The following is a 23,976-nucleotide window of genomic DNA, read 5'->3' on the forward strand; positions in this document are numbered from 1 at the left end:
TAGTTTTGTTGGTAGTGAACTGTTGAGAGCGGAATGAGCTCTTTTTTGGTCTTTGTCTATGTGGAGAGAGGAGAGGAGAAGTCTTGTTGTGAGTGAAGAACTTTTGACTCACCGTTGGGGTTGTCAGCTTTATATATTCTGAAGAGGCTTTGATTGACCTTTGCTTTGGCTTTGTATAGAATGAGGGTGGTACCTCTTTTTTGGGTGGTTTAAAAAAGGTCTGGAAGTCGTCTGACGGTAGGAAGGAAGGGATGATTTCGGTGATCTAATAATTGTCCAGAACCTTTTCGCTGACGAAAGTCTGGGGGTGGCTTTGGGGTGGGTGAGGTGTCGTAGATTAGCGGTGGTGGTGGTGGTGGTCGGTCTTTGGTGGTGGTGGTGGTAAAAGTCTCAAAAGAGGGTGCTTGGGTAAGAGAGAGCGAGTGTGAGAGAGAGTGTGTAGTATGTGTGAGATGGGCCAGACCGTCCTAAAAATATTTTACCGCGTCAAGCGAGTAAAAGATCGGGACGGGGAAGGCGGCGGTAGATGGCAGCAAGAAGAGCGAAGCTGCGAGCTGTGTGTGGTGGTGGTGGTGAGCTGGGTCTGAGTCCGGGTTGGATCGTAGTGAGGCGAAGATGGAAAGAAGTAGAGAGTGAGAGAGGTGTGTTGTTGTTTTTGGGGGAGTTGAAGTATTCCCCTAAAAACCAAAGGAAGCAATTTTGAAGCGGGAGAAGAACGAGGGGTCAATGCGTTTCAGGTGACACCGCGTCGAAGGGGTGTGCCGCAACACGACTGTGCCTTGAAAAGGTCTGGAATCCAAACAAAGCGGTCCTCTTGGCTTCCCCCCCCTCCTTTTGTCTTTCAGGGACCATATTCCCTTTCCCCCCTTTCCTCCCCTTCCTTCCCTCCCCTCCCCCGCCCTGCAATTAAACTGTGGCGCAGGTCCTAACCGTTTCAGCTTTCGTGAACATGGTCTCTCCTCTGATTCTGAGCCTGATCGACCGGAGTAAATCCGCAGAGAGACGGGGGGGGCCAGCACCCGCAGCTTTTGACTCTTGAAATCCCCGAAGATCCCGGTTAGCACCCTAAAAAAAAGACAAAGAAAGGGAGGAATGACAGAGCCCATTCCTTAAAAAAGTCTGGCCCCCCCGATTACAAAAATATAATGTAATAGGAACGCCAGGTGTCTCCTCCTCATTTTATTTTAATTTTTTTCGAGGGTCACGGGTAATGATTAGCTAGTAGCCCCTCGTTTCCGAATTAGCTGCAGATGCGTCATGGGGACCTGGATAGTATCGTAACTATTAGGCTAGATCATGTATCTCGTACGGTACAGTATCATCATTTAGGCTGCAGGTCTGTGATCGACAGAGCCCAATCAGGTCAGGTCGGGAGACCCCGCAGACTATTGTATCGCCTGATTTTTGGCAAGAGCTTCTCCACAGATCTATCTGGACGGGGTTTGCTTTCTTGGTCTATGACTGGGCTCGGCTGGCGGGGGTCATGTCTGTGTGTGTGTATGTGACCATGAGACCTATTCTCGGAAACCGAGCAGCTTTTTTGCTCGCATCGCTGTGATTTGCAGCAAATGGGGTTGACTGCGATCCCCGCTCGTTTTCTTTGGGAAACCAACCCCCCGATCCGCCCGCCCAATCCGCCACGAATTGAAAGTCACTCCCTTTCTACTCTGATTCCGTTGTCGCCGGCTGGCTGAGAATACACCCTTTTCCGGGTCAGACAGCGAGTTCACATACCCACGCCAAATAGGACACGTCATGAGAGCGCTTTCTAGGGGGTGTCCGTCCGGTCTTCCCTTCATGACGTACCACTGGGCCAGACCTTGATCATTCATCCACACACACAATATGCATTGGGGGATCCCTTAGCCGCGTTCCTAATCTTCATCGGTAGACAGAAGCGGATATAGGAGGGCGCCGAAGTCTACTTGTCTAACCCAAAGATATTCCGATCGAGCAGCTCGGCTCTTATCCCGTTGCGCCGCCCTTTTCAATGTCCGGACATAGACGGCGCGTCCAGACGCGTCCATGGAAGTGCACCCCATCTCCCGCCGGAAAGGAATCAAATCATATCGGAACAGACGTTTGACCCTCGACATTTCCATTCGGCACGTGAGTTGATTCCGCAGTATTACCGGCCGCGGCAACGGGTGCGCGATTAGGTTGTGTCGCTGCGGCGGCGGCGTTGGCGGCAGCATCGCCATCCCCATCGACTGTAGCAGCCGCTGCAGTAGGCGCATCGATCCCCACGGCAGGTGCTGGGGCCGTCGTTTCTGAGGCTGCTTTCGTATCGAGCTTGGTCGAAACGAAGTCTTTGATACGGGGTAGCACGTCCAACAAGACGTCGACCACTTTGGCTCGTTCTGCTCACGTGAGGAGATCAGATCAGTCAAAGCGTGCTTGCCGCGGACAAGTTTCAAGTCAAACTCACCCGATGTGAAGATTTGACCTCCCAATCGGCGCTTGGCCCTATCGTCTGCCAAAATGGGATGAGCGGATGGGACGTAGATCTGGTTCGACTGCAGGCAGCGCAGAGTTTTTCAGCTACCGACACAACTGTGACAAAACCCCTATACGTACCTGCTTGAACCACGCTCGTCTCGTCTCGTTCTCCGGATCTATCCTCACTAGCGAATGCATGCCAGCGACTTGTATCACCGCTTTGACCTTGCGAGCGACGTCTGATGGGTATGATGAGCACGAGACCGATTGTCCGGCCGTTCAACGCACCTCGGTGATTGATCAACTCCATGATCGAATTACAGCCCGTGCCGTGACCGATGAGGATGACGTTGCTCGCTTCAGAGAGTCTGCGCGAGACAGACGGGTCAGTGGAGCTCTCAAAAACCCTGTATAGCGCACAACCCACTCGACGTAGTTGTCCCAGATGTATCGAATCAACTTGCCCGCAGCGGCAGGTCCGCTAATACGAACCATCTGCTTCTGGGGCTGTATCCGAGCGTCAGCTTGGAGCAGGCTGGAGTGTAAAAACTACCGATTCACCTGTTCGAGTCTCGTCGGCAGCTGAGCCAACACGTTCACATCGATGATTCCATATCCCTCCCCTCGAACCCAATCGACGATCTTATCGCTGCTATCGAGCTGCGTGGAGTCACGTCAGTCTCGCCTATTTGCGTGAAAATAAACACCGCACGAGATAGCTGTTCGTCATGTGCACGTTTGTTGTCGAGACACCGTCCGTCTCCACGCGCAGATTGCCGCTGAGTCGTATTAGTCACACACACATACACAAAGAGCTTAGCTCACAAATCATGTACAAAGACCACTAGGGTGTCTTTGGGTCCAGCCTCATACACTGCCTCACTGCGATGGTCTTAACGTGGGACCCGACTTTACGACCAACGCCAGACTCACTTGCAAATGACTTGCCCTGCGAATGCTTCCTCAAGCTCTGGAGAGGCGAGAGGAATCTGGAACAATTGATGCTTGTCAAACATGTGATACGCTCGATGAATCTTGAGCAGGTCTGGGTAAAGGGTCAATCAACTCCTGCATATAAATTCAGAGGCAAGGGGAATAGCTCACCAGGTATTGACACAGGTGCGAGTTGATCCTCTGCTCCACCTGAGTTCCCCGCGTCAAATCAGACTCTGTCCTGCTTTGACCGCTCAACTCACTCTCCAATGGCTCACAAGCCTTCACATCTATGCTCTTCCAGTACTTGCTTTGGATCTTGGCGACTTGATGAATGACCTCGGTCGCGACTTCTGAAGCCTCTAAGAATGGCAACTCTGCGGGCGTTTCACCAAGTAACACCTGAGCTACAGCGAGTGATGATCGGGAGATGGCTTCGAGATTGTAACCGCCCTACGTAAGTGAGTCTTTGCTTTGCTCTCAATGGTGATTTGGTACCAACTTCCAGTGCCACGACGACTTTGCCTCCTGCTAGAGCACAGAGCATATGCGTCATGTGCCCGTATGCCGCTGGCGAGACTGTGCATCCCCCAATGGTGTCGCCATCCGCTGCGTCGAAACCCGCCGAGACTATTTCGTGTCAGCAAAGGTGGGAGCGAGACGTGCGGGGTCCGTTCGAAACGCACTGATGACTAGATCGGGGGCGAACTCATACGCTATCGGCATGACAATCTTTTGGAAAGCGTAGATGTAATCACCATCTCCGAAACCCGCGCTCGGCCAAGGGATGTTGACGCTTCTGGTGGACGGTGGTGTGTCAACTAAATAGAGGTTGGGAACAGGCTCTCCTCTACTTACTTTCCCTCGCCTGGGCCTTCACCAACCATATCCATAGCTCCGAAATCGCTCGTCGGGTAGAACCTCCCACCGTCATGTCGATGCACAGAGATGTACAAGACATTTGGGTCGTCCCAGAATGCTCGCTGAGTTCCATTCCCGTGATGCACGTCCCTATACCACCCTGAGTCAGTAACATCCGCGAAAGAGAGAAAATGAGCGGTATGCGCACCAATCGAGGATTAGGACCTTTTTCGCCAACCCCTTCTGCATGACTTCTTTCGCGGCTACCGCCACATTGTTGTAGAAACAAAATCCCATATGTTCATCTGGTTCTGCGTGATGTCCTGGCGGTCTGACGATGGCGAAAGCGTTCCTCACTTCGCCTTTGCATACCGAGAGGCAAGCCTGGATGACACCTCCACAAGATAATCGAGCACAATGGGCGGATTCTCGACAGACGTAGAGTGAGACTTGGTCATAGTATTTCTTTGACTGTTTGATATATTGGTCCGTCAGGGCTAGAAAAGCATGTGAAATCAGCAAGTTTGGGAGAGTTTGTATAAGAAAATGCTTTTGGACCCACTCTCTGTCCCTTGGACCCTATTCCAATGTTCTTCCGTATGGACCAGACGGATTTGATCGAATGTGACTTGGGAGAATTCCAATTTTTTCATCCGTTTGATGATTCCCTGTTCGGCCAACCTGGTGAAGATCCGATGGATTCGCATAGGTTCTTCGGGATGAGAGTCCCCCGAGACGAGGACATGATCCTGAGTGGGGACGTATCCATCCGGACAATGCAACATCATCAAAGGGTCGTAAATGAATCCTGAGCGGACCATTCGAGCGGGAGAAGAAGAGGACGAGGAAGATGATACTTCGAGATGCCCGTTGGCGTGACTATTGGAGCTGGAGCCAGGATTGGAAAGTTGCACCGAGGCAGTCGCTAGAGCAACGTGTTCGAGCATTGGGTTCGGGTTCGAAGGAGGTTGACTCCGAGTCGGAGTGTCCATGGTGTTGTCGTCGTCAGATACTGGAGGAAGGACCGAAGACGGGCGGGATGTGGGAGACGGGGCCCCAAGGACTGGGGGTTGCGGGACAGCATCGGCGGTAGGTACAGCTGGGCCAGATTGAGGATTGGAGGATGACCCGGAGACTTCAGGAATACTCGTCATGGTCGTAGCCTCCACGGTGATTGTCTGATCCGCTGTTGTGATGATCTCGCTCGAGGCCTCAACTTGAGTCGTTGGGGCAGCGGGAGGCGCATCCACCTCCATTGAGTTTTCCACTACAGCAGCGATAGCCACTGTGGAACCTGCTGCCTCTTCGCTCGAGTTTGGAGCTTGTTGAGGCTCATTCGATCCCGATGCTTCGGCAGCTCCTGCCGCTTCAGCATTGGCAGTCGCCGGAACATCTACGTCCATTCCGTCTGGGGTAGGGTCAGACATCATGTAGAGTACACGGCGTGTCCGCTGTTGAGCTTGTTCAAGAAAGAGAGATCCGGTGTTTTAGCTTCGTTACAGCTCACTTGACTGGACAAAGAGCCCGTCTACCAGAATCCTTGGGTCGCCCAAAAGAATGGAGGGAGAGCGTTTTCTTTGACCCTAAGATCAGAGACAAAGGAGGGCCGACACACGAAGAGGTGGAATCGACCGACAGCGCGCGGGAGAGAAACCGTCCAGTCAAGTCGGTGTTTAAGGGTGGGTGTAGATCACCAGGAGAGATGCTGACACTGGAAACCTAGTCCCTCGCTTGTTCTCTTATAAGGCTCTACTTCGTTGTCGGGGCTTGACGTACTGTATTGAAAGAATTGGATACACTCCGAACACTATGTCAATATATTCCATAACATTGATTTCTGGCATCCCGATTACCGCATGTCCGAGAGAGATTATCCGATCCTCCCGTTTAGATCCAGTGCGCAGGGCTGAGCTAGCTACCTTGTGTCCGACAATTAGCAAGCAAATAAGCCTCCAATGCATAGAGGTATGCATGAACACATCTATCTCTGTTGTCACAAGGACAACGGGCTCTGACTTATGTCGAGTGTTCAGTCGGTCGGTCAGTCGCCAGCAGCCGCCACTCAATTCTCGACCCAGTTTGGTATGACGTGGCATTGATGTTCCTTGCTATCCCATTTTTCACGCGACGCGTTTTTTGATTTCCCGAAGATGAGACCTCTGACACCAAGGTACTTTGGGTGAAAGGGGGGCTCGATCAGCATCATTATCATTCATTCATTCACTCATCAACCTTTTTGGTAATCTGATCTCGCGTCACGGAGATCATGAAGCACAGCTAGACAGTCTATTCGCTCCGTTCTTAAACGTCCCCTTGATCCGCCTCCCTCCTGCATCGTACACCAGTTCAAACGTCGCCCGACCCGACGGACCCATGTCTGACGCTCACGTCGTCAGACCTCACGAACCCATGGCTCCGAATGAGACGATTGGGAATACGAGTCCGAAGAAGAGGAAAGGAGAGGATGACGGTGGTGAGTGGAGCATTTTGGAGCAACACGAGAGAGGGAGACAGAGAGAGAGCTAATGCTCATTCATGATAGGTGAAGAGAAACTCGTCAAGTTGCCAACGCCAAGCGGGAAGAAACCCCGTCAGGATGATGTAGGTGAGTTGAGGTCATCGGATAAAAAGCACGAACCTGCGTCGTTGACGCGGAGCTTAGCTGCACCAGCTCCAGCTGCGTCTCCGTCCTCCTTGATAGCTTCATCCTCCCTTCCATCTTCCAGTACCTCTCACAATCCTCTGATTCAGATAAAAGGACGCAAATTGGTCCTGACACAAGAACCATACAAGATCATCCCTCCACCAAGACGTGAGCTTTTTAATGTTCCCGATAACACGGGTCTTCCGAAAACGAGCTCACCGGCACTACACAGGCTCGCTCGAATTCGCTAGCTTTCTGCTTGAAGCACAGGAACAAGGTCACAAGGTGACGGAAATTCCTGAACAGCATTGGGGCCTGATCGCGATGCTGGGACATGAATCGTGCGTCTTGACCTATCTCTCAATTCCGAACCCTCCAGCTCATGAGTCTGCAGCACCGCTCGCACCGAAAATCTGCTCGTGAAGCAAATCAGAACAGCTCTGATGGTTCCCGTTGGCGGAGACAGCGGTAGGTCACGGGCTTTCCCTTCGTCCTACTTCCTCGACTGATTGATCATCGCTTCAGAGACCCTCTCTTCAGACGCCCTCTCATCACTCATCTCCAAGCTCTTCCATCAGAACGATTACGGTCTCATCGCTTCTGACTTCTCTCCCTCTTCATCCACGACGAAAGTGCCGGTATCCCTCCAACTGAAGTACTGGGAGGTCATCGACCTCGACAAGTACTTCTCTGGGGCCCAGCTCTCAGCTTTGAAGAGTCGGCTGGACCAACGCAAGTCTGCGAGAGTGGAATGTGTAAAATCACTCGAGAGCATGGATGACGTCGAAAGGCTCGAACTGCTCAAAGGCAGCACAGAGAAGAGCGAGAAAGGTCCCAAGCTCGGCAGGGTGGAGAAGGGGAAACAGGGCAGGACAAGCAATCACGAGCTAGAGGCTGGCGAGGGCAGCAAAGTGGATGAGACTGCCTCGTGCCCTGAGGTGGGCTAACGTTTGCTGATTCACGAGAATAAGCTCATTCCTCAGCAGTCATCCCCCGCCACCTTACCCCGTGGAATGCGCGAAGGCACTGCGGGTACCATCGGCTCTGCGAGATCCGCTCGATCAGTCTCACCGACGAAGAAGCCAAAGCCAACGCCGGAGGAGGTGAGTTCTCGCCGCCTTGTCCCAAGCTCATCGTTTCAGGCGGAAGCTGTGCGGGCTCTTAAAGCTGAAAGACAGGCTGAAAAGGAGGCAAAGCTACAGGCCAAAGCGGAGAAGAAGGCGTGAGTGGCTCTGGGCACTTCTCGGAGTGGGTCTGATCCGTCCTGCAGCGAGGATGAGAGGGTCCAGCAGAAGAAGGAAATATCGTTGGCGAGACAGGCTCAAACGATGGCTAGCTTTTTCAGCAAAAAGCCCGTCGTTCAGCCCAAAGCTGTGGCCTCTCCGTCCAAGCCAGCCGAGGCCACCGCCTCGTCGTCCGAATCCAACCCATCTCCATCACGACCCGTCGTGAGCGACTTTGAACGGACTTTCAAGCCAGTTCAGAAGCGTCCCAACGTGTACTGGGCACCGATAAATGCCTGGCACGAAGCGAGGGAGTCAAGCAGTAAGCAGGACGCTGCGGAGACGTCCTCAGTCCAAGGGTGGAGCGCGAAAGGTGGGTCGCATGTGCAAGAATCGGCTGCTGACTTGTACTGTAGACTTTCTGAAGGACCATCTCGGTCGACACGGCCACTCACTCGCACCTCCTCCTCGAGCATCACTTCCTCCTGGTCTTAAAACCGCACCGCGGTTCGGATCTGTCGGCGACGTATGGCGGGAACATGAAGAAGCAGAAGATCCGAGAAAGGTGCTGGAGTTGCTCAAAGACCGCACACGATTCCCGTGGAAGGTCTTGGCGTTTGATGATCAGGTCAGACCGCCCTATTGTGGTGAGCATGCGGATAAGCCAATCGATGGTGTCTGAACGAGTCATAGGAACATTCTCAAAGAAATCTGTGGCTGTTGGGGCACGGACGCCATTCGCTCAGGACCCAGCGTTGGACTATTCTTACGATTCGGGGGATGAGTGGCAGGATGATGACGGAGGAGAGGACGTTGACGATTTCGGTGAAGGGCGTGCTGGATCAGGTGATGATGAGGATGACGAAGGCGGAGAAGAGGAGGACGAATTTGACGATTGGCTGGACGACTCGGAGGAAGTTGGATTTGCTCGACCTGGGGACAGGTCGATTTCAGGCTCGCCTGAGCCTTTGGAGATTGGTCCGAGTGGCGCTGAGCAGACGAAACTTCCTCGTCAGGTTGTCAAGTCGCGTCAGGTTCCTAAGAAAGTGGTCAAGCTTACGCCGTCCTGGCGTGGACCGATGTGGGAGTCGGAGATTGGTTCAGGATTTAGCGGGATGACTGAGTATCGTCTTCAATTGTTGAATGGTGAGCTAGACTGATCTATCTCTCGTTGGTAGGTGGGCGATGATCTGACACTGCCGCTCAGACACACCCGAGTCTATCGACCCATTCACATATACTTCTTCGGATCCCGCTCAAGCATTCAAAACCAACTTTTCATCCACCGTCATTGGCACCCATCTTTCAGTCCGATGCCTTCTTTCCGCTGACCCAATCACACCCCGACCTCCCGTGCCACCGTTCGACGCCAACATGTCGACTTTGCAAGCTGACGGTCAGTCTGGTCCTTCAGGCTCAGGCTCAGGCCCGCGCGGCGCCAACGGACCGAAGATTGCGTTCCCGGATCATCTTCTAGGTGATTTACTGCGCTTGGTTGAAGGAAGTAGGAAGATTCGGACAGATCTCATCTCTCAACTTCGAGAAAGATTTGAAGGATTCGCGACGAAAGCGGCTATAGAAGCGAAGTTGAAGGTCGTGGCGGTTAGAGAGGGAAAGTCAAAAGATTCGCCGTGGAAAGTCTTGCCAGAAGCCTGGGTGAGTGCCACGCAAGAAGAAGCTGCAGCGAAGGATCTTGCATCGAGGTGCTTTGAACCAAAGCTGATCCGCTTGATTTCAGACCTCTGCAGGACTCGACGTTCCAGCCACATCGAGCGTAGACGTCAAGATTGTCTCGACGAAACCTACCAATCACCTGATACAATTACCATTGCCTCCCTCCGACCCTTTTTTGACGGATGGGTTCGCTGCTGTAGTCCATGAGCCTCCTCAGAGGATGGCGGTGGATTCTTCGTCTTTCTGAGGCGGAAAGAAGAAGGAACGGTCATGGAGTGCATGCAACACGACCGAACGATGCCGACCCACCAAGAGTCCAAAGGAGAAGAAACACGAGCGAGAAGAGGTCCACATACCGACATTCTGTCCATATACTTTTGGATTTGACTCGGAGTCGGCGGATGAAGGCGAGGTGGCGGCGAGGAGGAAGTGAATGGAGCCTTGAGCCCACGCTTGTACACAATACTACACACTACGTTTCATAACCATTTTTCGCCCCTTTACTTAACCATGACCTGGACCACAAGTTCTACCCCTTGTATACAATGGCATACGATGCATTTCATCCGTAATGACGCTCCGGAGGCCGAAGCAAGAAACGAGGGGCGATGTCGGCAATACACCGCAGCTGACGATTCAGGTGGTTCCGTTCCAAAAAACGAAGGGAACAATAAGACACTGAAAAGCTTAAGATGGGTAAGTGACCTGGATGACCTGGATGTGTCAAAGTCGGAGTCTAGCCATGCCAAGCAACCGTCATCGTGGCTGTCAAATTAGAACGCTCGCAGGATCTTTTAAACCTCTCAAATACGCTTATAATGACGCTGTACATATGCCATAACAAGGCCTAGAAAAGTCTTCTTTTTTGCGCCCTTTCCCCCAATGTCGTTCGCGACAGATAGTCGGTCGGTCAGCGGCGTCAAAGCGCTTTGGGAGGCGGACGCAGCGCAGCGTAAGGCTTGCCCAAAAATTGCTGTGATAGACAGCCAGCTCTGTTCAGGTGAGGCGCATAGCGTCCTACCAGTGTCCCGGTTCCATATGCTGTGTCAATTGTTTATTGTTTACTACCCGTTGGACTGCCCATGATCCCGTTGAGACTGCGGGCAGTGCAGCCCACACACAAAAAGAAAAACCGAAATCAGGCGAGAGGGAATGCAATAAAATCCTTTTGTAAAGGGGTCAGAAGTGGACTGGACTGGACTGGCCTAAGGCTGGACAGACTTTTTACCGGCAGGATTGCTTTCACACCGGGACCTGCCAAATCACATGAGATGCCTGGATGGGAGGGGGCACTGCCATAAATTGACATGGATGCACTTTACATACACGGGGACCGAATAAAAGGCATTCATCCTCCTAAATCCCTATCTCATATTGAATCAAGTCAGAGGCGAAGATTCCTTTTCATGGAACACATAGGCCAGCTTTAGCAAAGCTGCGCTCCACAAAAATGAGAATAGCAGGTATCCCAGAAAGAAATCAATAAAATAAAGCCAGCGGGAATCCCTTAGCTTTGCTTCACCCAAAAGAAAACTCATCTCAGCTGATCAAAGTGAGACATGGTGATGTGCAGGCAGTAGCAGCAGCTCCATCAGATGCGCTGCGCTCATGGATCCCCGATCGTTGCCGATGTCTTCCCTCCACTGGAATCCCCACTTGAAAGGCAGTGAGTGTGTGTGGCGTCTGGGGCACACACACAAGGAAGGGCAGGCACAGCAAGGGAGAAGAGTAATGGGAGATGGGCCCAGACACAGAAAATGAAAATGTTTTTACGGCACTAGATGAGAGGGAGAGGATTCCTCCCAATAAAAAATCCAGACCTTTTCTCTCTCTGGCCTCTCTCTCTCTCTCTCCCGCTTCTCCCCTGCCGCCCGATCTGGCCCTTCTGCCTTGTTGTTTCCCCCTTTCAAGAGTCTGGACTCTCGTTCCGTTTTGGCGTTGAAAGAGAAGAGAAAAAATAGTCATGGAGTCGGTGTATCGGTCGGGCATAAGCAAACCACGGGCCCATCCCATCCATACTGATATGTTTCTTCCCCTCTCTCTCGAGTCATCCAACATTCCGCCAGTCATCGACCCGCTCGCTCGCCCCTGCTGCTGCTGCCGCCGCCGACTGTAACAAACTGATCATTCCTCCAACGCCATCGCAGCGTGCTTCCTCTCCGTCATTTGCATACCACCGAAAACCTTCAAACGCCACGCAATTGTGACACACCCGCGCCCATCCGCTGCGATCCCGCATCATACATCGTCGTCACTTTATTCCGTGGTCAGTCAGTCAGTCAGTCAGTCTCAGCTCGACACCGCTCTGAGTGGACCTCCGACATAGCCATTACAGGATCGACGCGTAATACCGCAGTCGTATTGCTCGACATTGGCGTATTCGAATTTCCAACATTACAGAGGACCTCGCATTGGTTGGTCTATCTGCTTGCTTGCAAGTCTCCTCTCGTCACTGGTCCGTCATGTCTTCTCCGATCGCCTCGAGCAGTACAGCAACTCACGCTCAACCCATTCACGGGTTCGTCGGTCCATTATCGACGTTCCCAACTCGACCTCGTCGCGCTTCGTCCCCTTTCAGCGATGCATCTCCTGCCACCCCGATATCGGCATGTGCCTTCATTTTCGGATCACACGAGCCGGCAAGAGCAGACGAATTTGAAAGCTCGTTGACCAGTCCATTGACTCCTCGGACGAGCTTCACTTCCGCTGGTAGTCTCACTAGGCACAAGTCAGGTTCAGATAAGGGTTCAAGAAGGGCCTTGTTCTATATCGCGGATGCGGAAGACAGAGATGACGATCAGGAGGAACACGAAGAGGATGACGACGAAGAAGAGGAGGAGATCAGTCACCGATGGGGGGGAACCCAACAACCAAGTTCCAGAGCTGTGGCTGTGGCTGCAAGCTATGGTCAGAGGCAGATGTTCAAGGCGTGAGTTGGTGGTTTAGATGGCCCTCCGATTCGTTCGTTGACCTCGTGCCCCCCTCAGAGTCACTCAATCCGGTGACAGGACACACTCCCTCAAGGCTCTGCAAAGAAGACGCACACCTTTGTATCCCCAAGATGGACTCCGTCGACGTTTGAACGAGTGAGTCTACACGCTTATATACACATCTGCCCACGGCTCACTCTTTGCCACCAGATCCGACGAGTCATCCGCATCCACCCACTCTCCTCTCCTTCTCCCCTTCTTTGGCCCAACAGAGACAGACTCAACCTCATGCGGTCTCAAGCGACGACCTGCTATTCGACGAAAACGATCTCAATCTTCAATCTACGACTCCATGTCTTTGTCTACCGATTCTCCACTATGGCCTCCATCCGAGACTAGTCATCTCGAAGGCCGGTGTACACCTGACGGAATTCCATTCTACTCTCTCCAGGCGCATCCCCTCAGACCGAGAAAAGCAGCGACGATCGACATTCATACCATCTCCACTCGATTAGGCAGTCCGGTCCTCGATAGAGACTCTGAATTCGCTCGTCATCTGATCGACGAACGACGCATCACGACCAGTCCCTCGGAGGACGACTTGACGAGTGCTCAACGTCGATCTAGACCAGCTAGCCTCACGATCATTTCGGAAGAATCCGCCTCATCCCCCATCGGCTGGGTCAGGCGACTGAGCAAGAGGGGTCGTAAAGCCAAGAAGATTGGGCTGGATGGAGACGAAAAGCTCGGCGGGTGTGCCAACTCGACGCAGGCAGTCACAGGACACAAGAGACGGTTCTCTCTTCCTTCGTTGAGATTTCACAGGTGAAGCGACGACTTCTAACGCATACAATCAAATTGTCCGCCCGATTTCACACGTCTAGTTGTTGTACATAATCATTGGTCTTGCATGCTACATTTTTGGGTCTCTGGCATTCATCCTGTGCACAATATCATGTCTCAGCTTGGCTTGACTTGGCGGCCCTTCGCTTGTTTCCGCCGGTGCGTCTTCGACTGCGTCCAGCATGAGGTGAGCTGCGCCGTCTCAGAGATCCGGGCAGTGCAAGGACAACTACCGGGTCTAGGGTCTCCATCGTGCCTGTGGGTTCCGAGGATCCCTTGTCGATGGGGACCGCGGTACTACTTTCGGTGAGGGACGGGTAGCTAGACCCTTGAGTGTCATTCACCGTCGGGCCAGTTTCTGAGTCCGAACTTGGGCTGTCATCTGTCTCCTCGACGTCCATGGGTCGCTCCGTCATCCATGGCGAATCGTTGGTCGGAAGGTCCAATTCTAGCCATCGGTGTTCTAGACCCTGAGCTTTTGGGGCATCTGCGTCTTCCAACTCAGCGGGGCCACCGTTCATGGTGTCGGGCTCGAACACCGCCGATCCATCGGTTGGTTCCGAGGGCATGAGGATCATGCCGAATGGAAGAGGTTGAAATTCCGGCCCGTTACCTATCGTGATTTTACGTTTGTCCTGCGCTTCATTCGAGGTGTAGTTCAGGGCATCCCCCTCGAGCGGAAGGAATCCATCGCTCTTGTCTTTCTCGAGCGTGGCGATCATCGCATGGTGACCATCGTAACCGTCATCAGGATTCAATAACTCATCCAAGAGCCTCCTGGGCCCGGATATCACACCGTTCCGCTCCGACTCGTGTGCCTCCAAGGACCTCTCGAATCCTTCTCCATTGGGTAGACTGACCAGCCACACTACGACCAGCGTACAGATCAACGCTAGACCGACCATCCAACCTTTCGACTCTGGCGCACAGGGATGAGATAGGATCAAGGGTGAAGAGGGTGCAACACGTCTCCGTTTCCCGGCTGGAGCAGGTACAGTTTGCCCAAAGATATGGGCGAAGGGGCGGCTAGGTGGCTCAAAGGACTGATTCGGACGCGATACATGGGAAGGATAACACGGTGGGAGGGGAGAGAATGGAGCCATGGTGCGGCGTCTGCCTGAGTCCTGAGTGGGGATGTTTCGCAACCCCTTGGAGCGCGGCTCGGTTGGAAGAAGTCAGAAACGCCCAGCGTGTTGGTGGAATGTACAGATAGGACGATGGCGATCTTATACATGATCATTACACTTATAGAGTCTTGACCCTGTAAAGCAGGTATAGTATCACGCAAGGCAATATCCTCCCCCATCGTGGCTGGTCCGGGGCAGCCACCTGCACACGAGGGTCAATCAACACGAGGCTTGCCATGGAAGCTCGGGCCGTCTACTACGGTGCAGGCTGGCTACCTTGACAGAGAACCGTAGAACAGCTGTAGAGCACCATTCTCGTGCACTGCCCTGCCCTTGAGTCTGTCGGTACAAATCGGCAGACCAAGTTGTACTGGTTCTCGACCAGAAATCAGATGCCGAGAAAGGCTCTTCCCCGCCACAATCCATCTGTTCATCTGATCCTGCCGGTGGTATCTAGACCCCCTGTGCTTTTCTCTACGGGTATCTCGTAGGACAGAGGTATTCTGGCTATCATAAAGATCTCCCTTGTACACCCTGTAGACAGTACGCCCGCTCACGCTGGCATCGATGCATTCCAAGCCGAAACTGCCACAATTGGCTCTACAGTCGCGTTTCAGCTGTTCTCTCTCACGCGGCACACCCTCACGCCAAAAACACACTCGGAGACAAACAAAAGAGAATTTGAGACGCCTCCCCCCTGCCATATCGCAATGTTCATCACATCTTGATCCACCCTATAGCCGCATCCGCCATCGTGACCCTCTGCTCTCAGCGATCAGCACGAGGAACGATAGCGAAGCAGCTGTTCAGAGGGGCTACATGCCCGTCGCAGTGAATATGAACGGTGGAATGGGAGGAGGAGGAGGAGGCGGCCACGGTGGACTGGGAGGTGGCTCGAGCGGTATCGCGTCTTCGATGCAGCCTGGTCGTTTGACACCTACTTCACCACGGATGACCAAAGCTGCCTTTTTGAGAGCAAGGTCACCTCCTATCTCTCTGATGGAAGGTCAACGAAAACCTGACGATCTGTCGAATGGATTCGATACCCTTCAAGCGAGAATAGATCCTTTCAGTGGGAATGGACGATATACACCTGATTCGAGCTCTGAGGGAGGAGGAGGAGGAGGTGGTGGTGGTGGTGGTGGTGGTGGTGGTGGTGGTGGTGGTGGTGGTGGTGGTGGTGGTGGTGGGGGGGGAAGGGGCCGGGGTGGACCTCAACCGGGTCGTGGATCATCTTTCTCTCGACCTATCGACGGATCTCAACAAAGTCACCATGATCCACATTCGACACCAGCGAAATCATGGGCCAGTCATCAGTATGATCATGGCGATGGGAGGTTATCACCGACATCCCCAGCTTCACTCAGCGGTGTCATGGCCACAATGAGCATGGAAGGCTCATCGACAGGATATAATGGGCAGAGCTCGAGCTCTGGTGGACATGGCGTCGTGAATGGGATCAATGGCGGCAGCAGCCTAGGACACGGCATGACCGATCGGAATGGTCAAGGCGTAGGCGCAGGCCACCTCGGACAAGATGATCGATCCATGGGAATAGCCATGGGTATGCGAAGAGATCAGATGGGAAGCGTCGCTAGTGATGAAATGGACGACTATGGAGATGGCGTCGAGAGATCAGGTTCAACTTCAGGATCTACAGATATCGCTGGAGGTTCAGACGAGATGCTCATGACTCTATTGGCTGGGCAAGCGGCAGTGGACTGCGAGAATTTGCCTGTGGGACAGTGGGAAGAGGTAGATGCGTGGAAAAAGGTTGGGCACAAAGGTCCTCTGTCCGATGTGCCGGAGGCTCATACCTCATCCTCCGTAGGAACTCACGATCCTCTCCAATCGACTCGACTCGCTCGTCGCTAGACATCAGCGCGAGGTAAAGATTCTGACTGCTGCTCGGACGCTGCAAAAGCTGAACAACGCGAACAAGCGGTCAGTAATCTGGCAAAAGGGGATCTAAAAACAGTCACTGACCGAGATCTCGCTCTTCAGGATGTCGCGACAAACGATGGAGAGTCTGGAGCAGGCGGAGAAGCGAGCGGAGGCAGCAGAAAAGGTGAGCTGGGCGAGCAAACAGCTCTTGAATCCCGCTGACCCGTGTGCAGGAAGTTCTTTTGCTTCGCGACCGGGAAGCCAGCTTACGCCGAAGACTGACTGAGCATTGGGCCGGAGCCATGGCTTGGGAAGTGCGTCGACTGGCTCACATCTCTGCTCAAGCAGAAGACAAATACCGCCGGCAAACCATGGTTCTAAACGCCAACAAGGCTCGTGAGGATGAGTTGACGCGTCAAATGGCCAAGATGGAGCAGGATCTACGCCGCCGTACAGACCGAGCTGAGGAATTGGAGATGAGGGTCGAAGAAATGACCAGACGAGAGAGGGCGATTGCGGAAGAAGTCAAAGGGATGGATCAACTGAGGCTTGACATGGAACGCGAAAGGGAAGAATGGGCACGAGAACGAGCGGAATGGGATCAGTCCAGAGCGATGCTGGAACGAGATCGTCAAGGATGGGAGGAGGAACGGCGAGGGTTCGATGATGAACGTCAGGGATGGTCAATGGAGAAGCGAATCCTGCAATCTGAAATGGAGACCCATAAGAAGGATCATCAAGCTGCTCTGGAGAGCGGTAAAATGTCGGAACGTGATAGGATCACGATGGACAGAGTTCGGACGACTCTAGCTGGAATGCTAGGACGCAAGGGCGGAGTTGGCGAAGCGGAAATTGTGGATGCGGCGGAGGACGTCAGAAGGCTATTAACGCAGCGGGAGAAGGAGGTGTTGAGCCTCAAGGAAGAGATGCGTGAGGTCAATATGGGTTTGGAAGAGGAAGTCAGGCGGGTTTCGGCGGATCGAGATTTGTGGAAGAACAGGTCTGAAAAGGGAGAGCAAGGTCGTCGCGATGAGATGGCAGCATTGGAAAAGACCGTCAGAGTGAGTGCGAAAAAGGCTGCTCTCAGCCTGAATCGTGCTGATATTCGCAAAATTAGACACAGGCAGACCAGATCTCCGACATGTCACTCCGAAACGAATCCCTCTCGACGTCTCTCGCCGCCGCTCAATCTAACATTTCATCTTTAGCCTCCTCTTCCGCATCCACCAAGACTCTCCAGAACCGTATCAACTCGCTCGAAGCTGAACTCGAGTCCATCGCAGGCCAGTTCAACGAAGTCTGGTCTATCTTGCCTTCTCGATCCAAGCGGGCGGAAGCTGAGCTCGTAGACCCACGAACGGGACTCTCCAACGCTTCGTTGGCTTCTCCCTCTCGAGCCGTCAACTTTGCAGCGCTTCAAGCTGTCTACACGCCTAACAATGAAGGGTTCGCGGGTATCGACGAGATGCTCAAGCGCGTCAGGGGAATGGTTGACGATGGAAAATTGCTGGTCGAACGAGTCTGTAGATTGGGTCAGGAGAGAGAATTGCTCAAAGCCAACGCGGCGAGGGCAAAGAAATTGGCAGAGGATAGCCAGGCGGCTCTGCAAACGTATCAACAGTGAGTCGAAATGGTCGACGTAAGATATGATGTGTTGCTGATGCTTGGTCCATCAGGCAAGTTGCCGAGCTGGAACACAAGTTGGCCAGTAGTGGTACTGCTGAATCCAAATTCCTGTGAGTGGTTTTTATGAACTCGACTCCACATGTCGCTGACGCGGTCGCTCAAAGGAATGAGCTCAATTCGTTGCGCTCAGCTCTAGACTCTGCATCGACCTCGAAACGTCAACTCGAGACTCAACTATCGACCCATACCGAGTCCATCAACCGATTGGAAACGGCCAATCGGTCCCTTTCTTCCAAGACGTTGTCGCTTGCCGAAGACGCCGAAAAGGAGAAGAAAATTCTGCAGAAAAAGATGCAAGATGAGATCGACAGATTGAAGAGAGAAGTCGAAGAAGCTCAGGAAGAGGTCGATGAAGCTCGGACGAGAGGTAGCGCTCAGAGGATACAGCTACTCGACGAGGTGAGTCAAAGTGATTCAAAGGGGCGAATTGAATCGAGTTCCGCGGCTGACACAAATTGACTTTCAGCTCAACTCGCTGCAAGCTGAGAATGCAGACCTCAGGAAGCAGATTCGGATGCGCAAGTGAGAACGCAGTGAATCAGAGTAGGGGATGCCAGCTTCCGTGTCATCTGTCGCAATGGGGGGGCGCCAATCTATAGTGGTCATTTATCAGGTCAAATGTTGTCAACTTTCCGGATCTCATGCACATTTTTCTGCGCGGAGTGTATAGGTGGTCGAGCCGTCCTGGGGCTGAGCCGTTCTCGACTTGCCAGCCGCCAATGCATACACGCAACAAATTCTAAGTCCTCGCGCCCTTCATCTTGTTCAACGCGTGCTCACTCCTCACTCTGCCTTTCTTGGCCTTCCCTCCATGACCTTTGGGCCTATTGTCCTTTCCGCCAAGTTTCACGGCTCCCGTACTCCTCTCGCTTTCGGATCGATGCTTCAATTTCTTCTTTGCCATTCGTCTAGCTTGACGGTGGGCATCGCTGGCTTTGGCGGCTTTACGCTCATCTTTCGATAAGCCTTTTAGCCTCTCTCCAAGTTTCGGATCGCCCTTTGGTATAACGCGGGGAGCGTCACTGGAGGAATTGCGGGCCTTTGGAGAGCGAGCAGTCACAGACGTTATTGATCCAGTCGGTCTGGCTTTACTGGAAGTAGGCTTGGAGTCCTGTTTTGTGTTCACTGGTTGACGCGCGATCTTGTGCGATTGCGATGCTTTACACCTTTGAACTCGGATTGGCCGTTTGGCGAATTTAAGGCGTTGGTCGATGGCCAGGACCTCATCAACGCTTTCAGACTCCTAAGGCGGGAGAATGGGCTTCTGTCAACTCAACAATTCCGGGGTGTGGGGACCACCGCCCAGCTAGCGACTCACAGCGAAATGCACGTAACCGAACCCCTTGCCCATTTGCGTGTCCCTGTCCCTTATCAATCGCACTCCAGTCACGTATTTCTTCTCTCGCTCGCCTCTTTCCTTGACCATGAGACTTTCAAAATATGACCGTAGATCATCCTCTTTTGTCTCGTAATCTAGTCCTCCGACAAAAATGGACAGCCTTGGATCCGCACCGCCCAGCCAATCATTCTGCTTCGCGGTCTTGCCAGGCGCGGCACTGTGCTTCTTGCCATTGACACGATCAACGCGAATGAGATGATCCATGAAGTTTGATCCGTCCGCATTCAGCGCGCGCTCTGCAGCTTCATACGGGTCTAATATCGGGGCGACATTGGTTGATCGATCGGGAGATGGGTGAGCAAATACCACATAGGCATTACATGTCTTTGCCGATGCATGAAACTGCAGCACAAAGGTCAATCCAGTCATCCGCGATAGCAATGCTGTCCTCAGACGCTCACCTCTTTTTTGATGAATGCGACTTTGCGCTTGCCCTTGGAGTCTAAGAAGACCTTCTCAGCTCCTGGTCCAGTTTCTGCTCCTGCTTCTCCACGCCATGCGGCCGCTCTCTGCTTTTCCCTCTCTTGTCGAGAGTTTGACGGATTGCTCGAAGCCTGATCCTTGCCAGCCTTATCCTTCTCAGCAAGAGGTCTCGCAGTGGTCGGAGTTGCAAATGGAACAGAACGGAATCGCACAGACTCAATCTTAGCGCCCGAGCAGAAAGTCAAGAGATGTTGACGGAGATGGGACAGTGATGACTGCACAGGCCAAGTCAGCTCTGCTCTTTCCAAGTATGGACGAGGGGAGACTTACTTTTGAAGTCGCACATTCGATAGGCAGATTACCTAAGAAGACTGTCCGTCTATCTCTGTCTTCTGGAGTCTCTCCTGGAGGTACGTAGCGCTTAGCAAGTTGGTCCCGTCCCTTTCCAGCCTTGACGGATTCGTGGACCAACTCTTGTGAGCCGGATGAGCTCGAGCTAGCAACGCTGGCGGCGTCCTCGTCGTCACTGTCCGCTCTGCTCTCCTCAGCCTCTAGCTTGTTGTCCTCGCCATTGTCTCCCGTAAAGTCCGCCTCTTCTGCGTCCCCATCCTCGTCGCTGGTCTCTGCCATGGAACCCTCAGCTTCATCCTCAGAGCCGTCTTCCGCCTCCTCATCCTCTTCTTCCGCGATCTCGTCTGCGCGGGCTGGCTGCAGCAGAGAGCCTCCTGCAGCCGCCTTGCCTACCCCAGGTACTACAGCAAATGTGGCCTGCTCGACATTAGATCAGCTCTCCCGGAAAGCAACTCTGTGCCGCACTCACACCTTTACTAAACACATCATCCAGATCTGCATCACCTCTTCCACTGAATAGCGAGAACCCTTCTTCCTCCTTCTCAACCGCTTGACCAGTCTTGACTTTCTTTCCAGACTTCTGACTGTCCTCTCCAGATCGCTTGCCCATCTCGTGAGTCGTGACCAGCTCTTCGTCCACTGGCTGGAATGAAGACTTTTTGCGCGCGAGTCCAAATTTCCATGTCTCCGTCAATCGATATGCCGTAATTGATAACGGCAACCTCACCTCCACTGCCACATGTGATATCGCCGCAAAACTTCCACATCACCATATTTTGCCACTCAGTGGCGAATGATTGCCAATGATTTGTTTACATGGCCACGTGTGAGGCTCGAAGGATCTCGGATGTCATGTTCTCGATTTTCAGAGGTCCATGATAGGGTCTGCTGTGGTATGAGGTGATATTGCGAGGTCACCAGGTTGATTAGAGATACGAAATCGGGCTGAGACGTGTAGATGGGGCCCTTGAATGTGTACGAGGAGTTTGAGATGCATAGCATGGAAATTGATGCAAAGACGTGGATCTCATGAACTGGCGACATCCACCCTTTCGAGTCGCACTACGATCACAGGTGGACTTGCCAAAACTCGGTCCTGGTATGATACGCTTCTACAATCAATGGCTCTAGAAGGTACGAGGATAGCCTAGGATGAGATTTCGCGCAGTCCCGAGGGTGTCTAGCTCCATATGTAGGATTGAGACCCCCTGCATACTTCACGAGCCCAGATCTCGCGCCACGAACCCTCACAGGAGTATCACGCGGCTATGACTGATCTATCGTATCCCAGACAGGGGTCGAGTAACGCTCACTATGGTACTGAGAAGGGTGGAGATACACTCAGAGTGGAGCGCCAAACCGCTAACGCCCCGCAGTTCGATATATGATGGAGGTAGATGAACAAGATGACGCCGTGAGTGAAAGATCAGAACGTGGCACAACGCAGCACCCGTTCATTCTCTCTCCCTTGATTGTGCTGAGACCATGCAGGCGTGGCATGAGCTTTGATCAGACGGTTCGGTCTATCTAGGTGACCTGTATGATCTCCACTACTTGCATGACAATGCATGTAAGGATGCAAAGTCGTCTGTCCCGAAGAATGGACAGACCCCGACTTCGAGGCGTCGGCGTTTTGTGATTCTCCAATTCGAGGTTTGGAAATCTTCGAAATGTAAACACGATCCCCTTTTTGTCCATCTTGCTCGATGCTTCCAGTCACTCAATGCATTCTGAATGGTACCAATGCATAGAGCTACGTCTTGCGCACCCGTACATACCAAGAACACCTGTCCATGCATAGGCATACCTTGAGCAGTCGTCGCAAAACCAAGGAGGACATCACGTGATCACTTAATTGAGCTTCCCAGAATCCGCGAGAGTTGATTCTGTCGAATAAAGAACGACTCTTCCTTGCCATCACCGTCTTCTTCCCCACCATCTGCTTCATTTTCAACCTCATCCTCGAATCAACCTTTGATCGTGAGTTCGTCCTCCACTCGTCTCTCAACAATATTCCCATACATCTTGAGCCTTCAAATCACCTGCATGAACGAGAAACAACCTTGCTAATGTCTGCTGCCTCTCTCCTCCTTGCCTCGCTTTTCCCTTTTGCCGCCATCCATATCTCTCGGTTCAATCTGGCCCTTTCAACACTGCAGACTCGATCCAAACCTCCCAATACCAATCAGTATGGCTCCCACTACCGCTACCAAGAAGGCTGCTGCCCCCAAGAAGGCTTCTGCCCACCCCACCTTCCTCTCCATGATCCAGGTGAGTGATCGCATTGTTTGGTCCGGGTCAAAACACGTCAACCGACTGCACGTCTGTGTGTGGACTTTTCTCTCCGTCGGGAGTCGAGCTTGACTGCTTGATCGGGTCACAGCATACAATGCTCTGTCTCCAGTTGGGCATGGTATGGTGTGACTGCTGCCAATCCCTGAGCTTCATGCTCGCCATGGGTAAACCCGGTTGGAGGGAAAACAAACATCACGTCTTTTCCCCCATGTCCCATTTTTTTTCGAATCGTTTGCTTCCTCGTCCTTTCTTTCAACATGCTTGCAATCATCATTGCATGCTCTACATCTCATGCTACTTCGTCCTCACTTCCTGGCCGCTGCTGGCGTCCCGTCGATGCTCACGAAGAGCGAGGAGTGTGGGTCCATTACCCGCGCCGCCAAATCACCCTGTTTCCTCTTCGTCCCCGTTTAATGCTTGCGTCCTTCGTCGTCTGCCCTCCAATCATCTCCATGCCATTTTGGCACACCTGCTTCCCTCCTCATTAACACCTCACCGCATGCACTGAGCTGTTGACCATCCGTTGCTCGCCCACCGGTCCCCCTCACAATTGCCCCTTCGGGCAACTTGGTCCTCTCTTTCTCCTTCATGTCTCTACAATGTGACAAAGTCGCTGACCCTGCTCCCTCCCTCATAGGAAGCCGTCAAGGCCAACCCTGACCGTCTTGGAGTCTCCAGGCCTACCATCAAGAAGTGAGTGCACCAGCGTCAGTGAGGATGGCCTCTATATTTATCATCCTTCAGGTACTTGGCCGACAAGTACAAGATCGACATGTCTTCTGCCACCAACACCAACAACCTCTCCAACGCCATCAAGCGCGGAGCTGAGAAGGGTGACTTGACCCTCCCTAAGGGTATCGGTGGACGAGTCAAGCTGCCTGCCAAGGCAAGTTGATGCAATCCGGGAACTAATCAAGTGGCTTGCTGACGATTTTTCTTACAGAAGAGCGCCGCTGGCAAGGAGAACGTTGCTCCTAAGAAGGCTGCCGCTCCCAAGAAGGCCGCTGCTCCTAAGAAGGCTGCTGCGCCAAAGAAAGCCCCCGCCGCTGCCGGTGCTGCACCTGCCGCCAAGAAGGCTGCTGCCCCGAAGAAGGCCGCTGCTCCCAAGAAGGCCGCCCCGGCAAAGGTCAAGAAGCCCGCTGCTGCGAAGAAGACTGCTTGTAAGTGGATCTGTCAGCTTGTTGAAGAGCTTGTTCTGATCCTCCATAGCCAAACCCGCCGCCGCTGCTAAGAAGGCTGCCCCCAAGAAGAAGGTCGCTGCCAA

General features: G+C 53.0%; 8 protein-coding genes across 8 annotated transcripts; 4 read left to right on the forward strand and 4 right to left on the reverse strand.

Annotated features, from left to right (window-relative positions):
• Positions 1-2,064: 2,064 nt before the first annotated feature.
• BD324DRAFT_580987 (hypothetical protein) lies at positions 2,065-5,180 on the reverse strand (the record flags this gene model as incomplete). Its single annotated transcript, XM_022013478.1, has 16 exons — positions 2,065-2,360; positions 2,429-2,516; positions 2,578-2,678; positions 2,728-2,807; positions 2,867-2,946; positions 3,001-3,099; positions 3,152-3,218; positions 3,265-3,321; positions 3,373-3,484; positions 3,544-3,576; positions 3,636-3,825; positions 3,875-4,002; positions 4,059-4,171; positions 4,231-4,383; positions 4,442-4,730; positions 4,796-5,180. The coding sequence occupies 16 exons, from the start codon at positions 5,178-5,180 to the stop codon at positions 2,065-2,067; spliced, it is 2,271 nt and encodes a 756-aa protein (XP_021870623.1).
• Positions 5,181-6,392: 1,212 nt separating this feature from the next.
• Positions 6,393-10,337, forward strand: BD324DRAFT_629227 (hypothetical protein). Its single transcript, XM_022016182.1, has 12 exons — positions 6,393-6,706; positions 6,776-6,838; positions 6,896-7,045; positions 7,110-7,218; positions 7,272-7,345; positions 7,403-7,815; positions 7,864-7,980; positions 8,020-8,099; positions 8,148-8,473; positions 8,517-8,747; positions 8,794-9,246; positions 9,308-10,337. Exons 1-12 carry the CDS (start codon positions 6,607-6,609, stop codon positions 9,979-9,981), a joined length of 2,790 nt encoding a protein of 929 aa, XP_021870624.1. The 5' UTR covers positions 6,393-6,606; the 3' UTR covers positions 9,982-10,337.
• Positions 10,338-11,763: 1,426 nt separating this feature from the next.
• Positions 11,764-13,630, forward strand: BD324DRAFT_656903 (hypothetical protein). Its single transcript, XM_022018852.1, has 3 exons — positions 11,764-12,703; positions 12,762-12,860; positions 12,915-13,630. The coding sequence occupies exons 1-3, from the start codon at positions 12,237-12,239 to the stop codon at positions 13,531-13,533; spliced, it is 1,185 nt and encodes a 394-aa protein (XP_021870625.1). The 5' UTR covers positions 11,764-12,236; the 3' UTR covers positions 13,534-13,630.
• BD324DRAFT_505671 (hypothetical protein) lies at positions 13,596-14,946 on the reverse strand. The gene has a single exon (XM_022012955.1). It carries the CDS (start codon positions 14,648-14,650, stop codon positions 13,658-13,660), a length of 993 nt encoding a protein of 330 aa, XP_021870626.1. The 5' UTR covers positions 14,651-14,946; the 3' UTR covers positions 13,596-13,657.
• On the reverse strand, positions 14,799-15,565 carry BD324DRAFT_505681 (hypothetical protein). Its single transcript, XM_022012956.1, has one exon. The coding sequence runs from the start codon at positions 15,376-15,378 to the stop codon at positions 14,947-14,949; it is 432 nt and encodes a 143-aa protein (XP_021870627.1). The 5' UTR covers positions 15,379-15,565; the 3' UTR covers positions 14,799-14,946.
• A 297-nt stretch (positions 15,566-15,862) lies between these two features.
• BD324DRAFT_629232 (Up-regulated during septation-domain-containing protein) lies at positions 15,863-18,905 on the forward strand. Its single transcript, XM_022016183.1, has 8 exons — positions 15,863-16,447; positions 16,506-16,618; positions 16,679-16,742; positions 16,792-17,619; positions 17,676-18,178; positions 18,235-18,294; positions 18,349-18,643; positions 18,711-18,905. The coding sequence occupies exons 1-8, from the start codon at positions 16,049-16,051 to the stop codon at positions 18,768-18,770; spliced, it is 2,322 nt and encodes a 773-aa protein (XP_021870628.1). The 5' UTR covers positions 15,863-16,048; the 3' UTR covers positions 18,771-18,905.
• Positions 18,791-21,139, reverse strand: BD324DRAFT_629236 (hypothetical protein). Its single transcript, XM_022016184.1, has 6 exons — positions 20,887-21,139; positions 20,397-20,834; positions 20,045-20,341; positions 19,563-19,985; positions 18,892-19,487; positions 18,791-18,837 (listed from the first exon to the last, which is right to left on the reverse strand). Exons 1-5 carry the CDS (start codon positions 21,025-21,027, stop codon positions 18,984-18,986), a joined length of 1,803 nt encoding a protein of 600 aa, XP_021870629.1. The 5' UTR covers positions 21,028-21,139; the 3' UTR covers positions 18,791-18,837; positions 18,892-18,983.
• Positions 21,140-22,321: 1,182 nt separating this feature from the next.
• On the forward strand, positions 22,322-23,976 carry BD324DRAFT_629243 (hypothetical protein). The gene is made up of 4 exons (XM_022016185.1): positions 22,322-22,688; positions 23,350-23,405; positions 23,457-23,598; positions 23,656-23,976. The coding sequence occupies exons 1-4, from the start codon at positions 22,608-22,610 to the stop codon at positions 23,941-23,943; spliced, it is 567 nt and encodes a 188-aa protein (XP_021870630.1). The 5' UTR covers positions 22,322-22,607; the 3' UTR covers positions 23,944-23,976.

The sequence above is a fragment of the Kockovaella imperatae genome, assembly GCF_002102565.1.
Source record: "Kockovaella imperatae strain NRRL Y-17943 chromosome Unknown BD324scaffold_8, whole genome shotgun sequence".
NCBI classification, from domain to species: domain Eukaryota; kingdom Fungi; phylum Basidiomycota; class Tremellomycetes; order Tremellales; family Cuniculitremaceae; genus Kockovaella; species Kockovaella imperatae.

Excerpts from the sequence above, each read along its gene's own strand:
- BD324DRAFT_629227 (XM_022016182.1), top strand. The coding sequence starts at position 6,607 with ATGTCTGACGCTCACGTCGTCAGACCTCACGAACCCATGGCTCCGAAT. Across the intron at positions 7,346-7,402 it reads TCCCGTTGGCGGAGACAGCG|AGACCCTCTCTTCAGACGCC; the intron begins GTAGGTCACGGG and ends TCATCGCTTCAG. Across the intron at positions 8,748-8,793 it reads GGTCAGACCGCCCTATTGTG|GAACATTCTCAAAGAAATCT; the intron begins GTGAGCATGCGG and ends AACGAGTCATAG.
- BD324DRAFT_656903 (XM_022018852.1), top strand. The coding sequence starts at position 12,237 with ATGTCTTCTCCGATCGCCTCGAGCAGTACAGCAACTCACGCTCAACCC. Across the intron at positions 12,704-12,761 it reads CAGAGGCAGATGTTCAAGGC|AGTCACTCAATCCGGTGACA; the intron begins GTGAGTTGGTGG and ends TGCCCCCCTCAG. Across the intron at positions 12,861-12,914 it reads CTCCGTCGACGTTTGAACGA|ATCCGACGAGTCATCCGCAT; the intron begins GTGAGTCTACAC and ends CTTTGCCACCAG.
- BD324DRAFT_505671 (XM_022012955.1), bottom strand. The coding sequence starts at position 14,650 with ATGGCTCCATTCTCTCCCCTCCCACCGTGTTATCCTTCCCATGTATCG.
- BD324DRAFT_505681 (XM_022012956.1), bottom strand. The coding sequence starts at position 15,378 with ATGGCAGGGGGGAGGCGTCTCAAATTCTCTTTTGTTTGTCTCCGAGTG.
- BD324DRAFT_629232 (XM_022016183.1), top strand. The coding sequence starts at position 16,049 with ATGGCCACAATGAGCATGGAAGGCTCATCGACAGGATATAATGGGCAG. Across the intron at positions 16,448-16,505 it reads AGGTAGATGCGTGGAAAAAG|GAACTCACGATCCTCTCCAA; the intron begins GTTGGGCACAAA and ends CATCCTCCGTAG. Across the intron at positions 17,620-17,675 it reads CATTGGAAAAGACCGTCAGA|ACACAGGCAGACCAGATCTC; the intron begins GTGAGTGCGAAA and ends TCGCAAAATTAG.
- BD324DRAFT_629236 (XM_022016184.1), bottom strand. The coding sequence starts at position 21,027 with ATGGGCAAGCGATCTGGAGAGGACAGTCAGAAGTCTGGAAAGAAAGTC. Across the intron at positions 19,986-20,044 it reads TCGCATTCATCAAAAAAGAG|TTTCATGCATCGGCAAAGAC; the intron begins GTGAGCGTCTGA and ends TTTGTGCTGCAG. Across the intron at positions 19,488-19,562 it reads TCGGTTACGTGCATTTCGCT|GAGTCTGAAAGCGTTGATGA; the intron begins GTGAGTCGCTAG and ends CTCCCGCCTTAG.
- BD324DRAFT_629243 (XM_022016185.1), top strand. The coding sequence starts at position 22,608 with ATGGCTCCCACTACCGCTACCAAGAAGGCTGCTGCCCCCAAGAAGGCT. Across the intron at positions 23,406-23,456 it reads TCCAGGCCTACCATCAAGAA|GTACTTGGCCGACAAGTACA; the intron begins GTGAGTGCACCA and ends ATCATCCTTCAG. Across the intron at positions 23,599-23,655 it reads GAGTCAAGCTGCCTGCCAAG|AAGAGCGCCGCTGGCAAGGA; the intron begins GCAAGTTGATGC and ends TTTTTCTTACAG.